This window comes from Petaurus breviceps, unplaced genomic scaffold (assembly GCF_028583685.1).
Source record: "Petaurus breviceps papuanus isolate PSGF00001 unplaced genomic scaffold, PetGlider_PUasm1.0 139, whole genome shotgun sequence".
Classification (NCBI taxonomy): Eukaryota; Metazoa; Chordata; class Mammalia; order Diprotodontia; family Petauridae; genus Petaurus; species Petaurus breviceps.
This window is the reverse complement of record NW_027185697.1, coordinates 9,197,448-9,203,948: the sequence shown is the minus strand read 5'-3', so window position 1 is coordinate 9,203,948 and position 6,501 is coordinate 9,197,448. Positions and strand designations below refer to the sequence as shown.

The 6,501-nt window shown below is 49.0% G+C and overlaps 1 protein-coding gene across 2 annotated transcripts in view; it reads right to left on the bottom strand.

Moving 5' to 3' along the window:
* SPEF1 (sperm flagellar 1) overlaps positions 1-6,501 on the bottom strand; it is a 9,684-nt gene that overhangs the window by 1,388 nt on the left and 1,795 nt on the right. The window contains exons 2-6 of one of the 2 annotated variants that reach the window (XM_069066110.1): positions 6,246-6,357; positions 3,344-3,497; positions 2,946-2,985; positions 1,501-1,561; positions 1,026-1,137 (exon numbers count right to left, since the gene is read on the bottom strand). In XM_069066110.1, coding sequence (XP_068922211.1) covers positions 1,026-1,137; positions 1,501-1,561; positions 2,946-2,985; positions 3,344-3,497; positions 6,246-6,357 — 479 coding nt within the window. The remainder of the gene's footprint in view (positions 1-1,025; positions 1,138-1,500; positions 1,562-2,945; positions 2,986-3,343; positions 3,498-6,245; positions 6,358-6,501) is intronic. The other variant, XM_069066116.1, reaches the window with a different exon arrangement.

Sequence of the window (6,501 nt, the reverse complement as noted above, 5' to 3'; positions counted from 1 at the left end):
CCATCATACATACATACATCTATCCATCCATCCATTTATCTATCCATACACCCATACATTCATTTATCCAACATCCATATATATGTACATCATACATACATACATATGTTTACCCATCATCCATCCATCTATCTATCTAGCCATACATATATACATACATACATTTATCCAACCATCTATCCATTCATGGGACAAGCATCTACTAACTTTTACTCTGTGCCAGACACTGGGAGAACAAAGACAGAAACATTAAGGTTCCTTCTCTCAAAGAGTTTACATTCTCTTGGGGATGAAACAATCTATTATAAGTAAACAATATATACGTATGGACATGTATAGATATGTGTGAGTGTGTAGGTATACATGTATGCACATGTGTGTGAAGTAAAACCAGAGTCACTTCAGAGGGGAGCAGTGGCACTGGAAAGGGGGGATCAGGAAAGGCTTCATGGGGGAAATGGCCTTTGAGCTGAGTTTTGGAGGAAGCTGGGGATTCTGAGAGGCAGAGGTGAAAACAGAGTGTGTGTGTAGGACAGATGTGTAAAGTCATGGAGATGGGAGATGGGATGCTGGGTGTGAGGAACAGCTGGGCCACTGGGCACAACTTCAGGGTGAGGAATTCTGGAAAGGTACGTCTGTGTGTATGTGTGTGTGTGTGTGTGTGTGTGTGTGTCCCTATGTATGTGCTGTATTATCTGATACCTAGGACTAGGGCGAGACACGAGAACTTCTGGTAGAGCTCTAGGCCCCTCAAGTCCCTCCTCTGACTCAGTTTCCCCATCAGTTACCACAAACCCCCTGCTATTTCTCATACCACCTTGCCAGATCAATAGAAAGATCCCATCATGCCAGGCTGTCTCCTGGACCGGAAGTGTCTTTTCCCCATAATTTCCCCTCCCCCTTAAACAGTAAGCTCCTCGAGGACAGGCTGTTCTATCTGGTAAACTTTGCAAACACTAGGTGTTTAATAAACACTGGACGAATGAATGGCAAGGAACCTGGAAGAAATGGGCAGAGACCCTCACCTGGACTGTCTCCTGGGAGGCCAACAGCTCTTGTTCCTTCTCAGCCATCTGGACTAGGAAATTTGGGTCCCCCTGCAAGGCCTGGCTGTATGCAGGGAGAGACTTGCCTCCCCTGAGGGAACCAAGGGAGCCCCCTCAGACACCAGAAACGCGTACACATGACTCACCCTGAAAAAGTCAATGGGCAGCCGTGCACTCTTCCTCCCGCCTCCCAGTTTCCCTTGGCACCCTGCTTCCTTCTAGTCCCATTCTCTCCATCTTTTCCCCCTCGTCCTTCTCTCTCCCTTACCTTCCAAACTATCATACCTCCCCTTCTCCCTCAGCAACCTCTACTGCTCCCTAGCCCAGACATCTCCAGAGGTGTCAAAGTTAATACAGGGGCAAGGCTGGGGGAACCTGGAGTGGGGGGGGATCCCCAACGTGCTGCCTGAACTCAGGACACTCCGTGGTCACTCACAGGAGGGAGAGCCTTTACCTGAGCTGCCCCACTTTCCGGGGGTCCATGGTGCCACCCCCTTGGGTCTTCTGGGATAAGCCTGTGTGAGGAAAGACAGGCTGGATGACAGAAGCCTGCAGGCTCTGCTCCTACACAAGGGTCTTTTGGGGTGGGGTGAGGGAAGGGGTAAGAGGTGCAGAAAACACACCCACACCCTTCGAGAGCAGCTGTCTCTGCCTATCAGAATCTGGAGTCAAAAGACCTGGGACCATGGACAAGACCCAACCTCCCTGGGCTTCAGTTTTCTTCTGTATAAAATGAGAAGTTCTGCTGTGTACATGGCATTATGGGTTTGTTTTGTTTTCTTTTTCTTGTTTTGTGTTTAAGTTTAAAATGAATTTTAAAATTTACAAAAATCAAATAAAAATCTAAAACATAAAACGAGATGGCTGGCCCAGATGACCTCTGAGGGTCCTGTCAGTTCTAGCTCCCTGCCCTCATCTGTAAAGTGAGGAGCCTGAAATAAAGAGATGGCCTCCAATATCAGGGTCCTAGAGTGGGAATAAAGGGGAGGGGGGGGCCTGCATCCTCCTCCACTTTCCTCCCCAAGTCACCCCCTCCAGGAAGCCCTCCTGATTAACCCCACTCAGGCCTGGCTACCTGATTCCTTTTGCATCTAGGGATTTCCAGATATATTTCAACATTGTATATCTCTGTTGCTGTTTTATTTTTATGTTTTCTTGTTTGTTTGCTTTGTCTTCTGATTGTCTTTGGGCTGGGTGGTGCAATGGATTGAATGCCGGGCCTGGAGTCAGGAAGTCCCGAGTTCAAATCCAACCTCAGATACTTACTAGCTGTGTGACTCTGGGCAAATCACTTGACCTCTGTTTGCCTCAGTTTCCTCATCTGTAAAATGGGGATAATATTGTACCTACCTCTCAGGGCTGTTAGATCAGATGATATAAGAATTGTAAAGATCTTGGCACAGTGCCTGTCACACTGTAAGTGCTACATCATTGTTGGCTATTTATTATGATTCCTCTACAGCCCTGGGATCCCTGAGGGTGAGGCCCATGTCTGCCCAGACAGACTAGAGGTTCCCTGCAAACCAGTGTCCTGGCTCTCCTCCCATCAGACCCCAGATTCCCAGAGGATGGTGAGGCAGAGGGGAGGAGCCTCCTCACCCCCAGGACTGGACCTGTCTGTCTAGCACCTGTCACAGACAAAGGATGCATGAAGGCTCCTCGAGGCAGACCTCACACAGGGGCAGGGGAGAGCCTTCTCTCATCCCTCCTTTCTCAATTGAGACCCAATGGGATTAAGTGGCCTGCCCAAGGTTCCCTAGTGAGCCAGGGACAATGCCAAAGCCTCCTGGCCCAAGGCTGGGCCATGCCCAGGACACCATGGGTCAGGGGACCCCAGGGATCAAGCACCAGGCACAGTTTAGAGAAGAAGAGAGAGGCTGACGAAGGAAATGACCTTACCCATATCCATGTAGTTACTGCCTTCCTGAAGACCCAGCTCCTGTGGGGAAACAAACACATAGTCCCACCCAGTGAGCCCTGGGCAGGGGAGCATGATGACCCTTCCCTCCCCCATCCTTGTTGTGGCCAGGAGGCCAGGTCACAGGCCCAGAGGCCTCTTGACTCAGGGCCTGGAGGTTCCCTTCCCCTGAGAGCAGGGCCACAAGGCCCCACCCCCACCCACCCCCTGAGGCTGACTCCAGATACCCTTCCCCCCCCCAAATAAGTAAGAGGCTTTCCTTCAGTGGGGACAGGATTAACCCTCAAACTATATTTCATAGGCAGTCAAGTACTCTGCCAACATATAAGGCCAGCCCAGAAGGAGGGTGGGGGAGTAGATGGGTCAGTCCGACATGGACCTGAGATGAGCCAACCCCCTGTTTTCTTTGCTTTTTTTCCTCCAGCCTCTGCCGCAGCGGGATCAACACCAGTTCCACGACTCCTGGGGAGCACTGGGCAATCTTCTGGATCACATCCTCAGGGACAGAGAAATTCAGCTTGTGTAACACCTTCCTGTAACAGAGCAGGGTCTTTCAGGTGTAGAGCAGGCACTCACGTGTGTGCATGAGCATGCACGCGCACACACACACACACACACACACACACACACACACACACACATGACTAGAGAGGGACCTGGACCATGGGGAGAAGGAAGAGCCGGAGTCCAGGCCCCAAGAGCACATGGCTGGAGAATGATTCAAGGCAGGAGAGATCTCAAAGCCACAAGCATCCCAATGCCACCATAGCACACCCTCCAAGCCCAGCATACTCAATGCCCATCTGCTGAGGTCCAACCTAGCCAAGGATGGAGACACAGGCTGGCCACCAGGGAAGGAAAGGGCTGGCCACGGGGACCCAGCACCACCATTTAGGGCTTTACGGTCTGACTGATACCCAAGGAAGGACCCCTGCTCCAGCACCCTGGGCAAGTGGTCAATCAGTCTCTGGCTGAGGCTCTCCAAGGTCCCACTTGTATCCAAAACAACCCTTTCTCCATTTGGGGAAAAATTGTTATTGTTATCATTGTTGGGGTCCCACTAAGACCTCCAGTCCTTTCTCAGACCAACCGCTCCCTAGCCATGGTTCCTCCATCTTCTACTTGTAAAGGTGATTTTTTGATCCTCAAAGTTTTTTCCCCTTACATCAGGCCTCAACTGGCCTCTTCATCTCTTCCCCCCATTGCTTCTGGTCCTGCCCTCTGGGGACCATCAAATCCTTGAAACTCTATCACCACCTGGCTCCTCTGGCCTCTCCAGGTGAAACATCTTGAGGTCCCTGAGTTTATCCTCATGTGGCACAGACTCCAGGCCCTCCACCATCCTGGCTGCCCTCTGGGCTTTTCCTGTCCTTCTTGAACAATGGCCCCCAGAATGGAACCCAGACCCAGAACTCCCAGTGTGGTCTAACGGAGGTAGAGAACAGAAGGACCACCAGCCTAGACCTCGCAGAGACACTGCTTTTAATGCAGTCCAAGATCAGATTTCCTATTAGGGCTGCCACATCCTACTGAAAAGTGGTGTGGCCTAGTAGATAGAGAGCTGGCCTCGATGCTGGAAAGACAAGGATTCACATCCAGACCTGACATATGAGTGTGATCCTTGAGCACTTGTTTTAGCTTTTTTAATGCCTAGGGAAATTCTCTAACCTTATAAAGTGCAGAAGAGGTACTAACCTGCATTGGTGGTGGGACTTTCATTATCTGGAAATTCCCAATACAATTGAAATCCCAGGCCTGGGCCCAATCCCAACGACCTCCCCTTCTTTTTCAGACAAACTGCTCCCTGACTGTGGTTCCTCTGCCTTGTGCTTGCGAGGTTGATTTTTTGCAACCCAAATGGAAGACATCCTAATTATTTCTACTGAATTTCATCTTATTAGATTGAGAATGCTCTAGCCTGGTGAGATTTTTCATTTGGTACATGAGCTCTCTCTCCTGGGGCTGGGCCAACTTGCAAAACAGGCCCAGATGAAGCACTCTCTTTATAGAGACATGACGGACTCAAGATGAAGGATGAAGCAGACATTCTGGGACTTGGCCAATGCAAGAATCTGCTTTGCTTGTCTATGCATATTTGTTACGAGGGCTGGGTGGCTTGTTTTTCCCTCCGTGGGGAGGTGCCGGGAGAGGAAATGAAAGCTTGTTAATTGTAAAAATTAAATTTTTAAAAAGAAACAGGCCTTCAATATTAGTTGAATAAATGGCGATTTTTATAGATTTTTTAAATAGAACAGGATGACTTAACTAGTCTTCACTTCTGGGAAGCCAGGCATTAAGGGAGAGGAGAGAAGTTTCTTCTAGAGAAAGGGAAGAAAAAGCTATAGATTTCAGCTGCATCTTTTGGCAGGGGGTGAAACAAGGCTTCAAATAAGAAACAAAATGTGGCTTATGATTTCTTCCATGATTTCAGTGGGAAAAAGAGACCAGCAGATAGTTTTCCGCCATCATGCAAGGCAGCAAAAAGGTAAGAGGATGGTCTCTCCAGTCCCATTTTAATCCCTGGGGGTGTGACACCCTCTCAACACAGACACAGTCTTCTAAAACAAAGTAGAACCTTGTCTAGAACACAGATGACACAGTTTCTTTTTTGGCCCAGATAGACTTTGATGAAATTACTGTGGGGAACTTCCAGTGTGGAACTTCCAATGTGCAAACTCCTTTCTGGAATTTCTCAGCAACAACTCTGAAATTTGAGGCCCTGGAGAGTTGCCTGAAGCAATGTCCAGGATTCACAACCAGTATATGTCAGAGACAGGATTTGAACCCAGATCCCAGGTCTTCCTGGTCCAAGGCTGGCCCTCTATGCACTACCCTTATGCTGCTGACTCTCAAAAGTTGGACCATTGGGCCTAAAATAGTTTCTCATTTGGCTGTGAAGACAAAAAATAAAGTGAAATCCAAATAGTGGTACTTTGTGTTGTTTGTTGGGGCCAGATAATCCAAAAAGCTGATGGAGTTTTTTAATCCAATTTGCTCTAGAATACATCCTCTGAATTTTTTTCACCCAGGAAACAGTAGCACCTTCCTAATTTTGCTTGCTTGAGACAAATGGGCTCTGACAAGAGACAGGGGAAGGCCAGAGATGGCAGGGAGAGTGACCAGAGAATCCTGGGAGATTGAGAGAAAGCTGAGTGTCTTCGTTATCACTGACCATCTAACATCTGGTCAGGAAGGAGTGGGAAGGGACTCCCCTCAGCCCTGACTCCTTTGGCCCTCTCTGCTCCCTCCACAATCCCCTCCCAGCGGAAGTCCCAACTCACCTGTTTAGGTGAATCCAATTGTTGATTTTCTGCTGCACAGAATTGGCTGGAACGTAGTTATGCATCTCCACCATCTTGGGAAAGTAAAACTTCACTACCTCAGCAGCCAGGACTAGAGGGGACACACAAAGCCAGGTGAAGGGGAGGGACATAGACAGAGGGAACCCCATGGAAGAGAGGGAGGATGGAAGAGAAAAAGATGGAGATGAAGAGAGGAGAGCAGAAACAGAGAGCCAGAGAGCAGAAACAGAGAGAC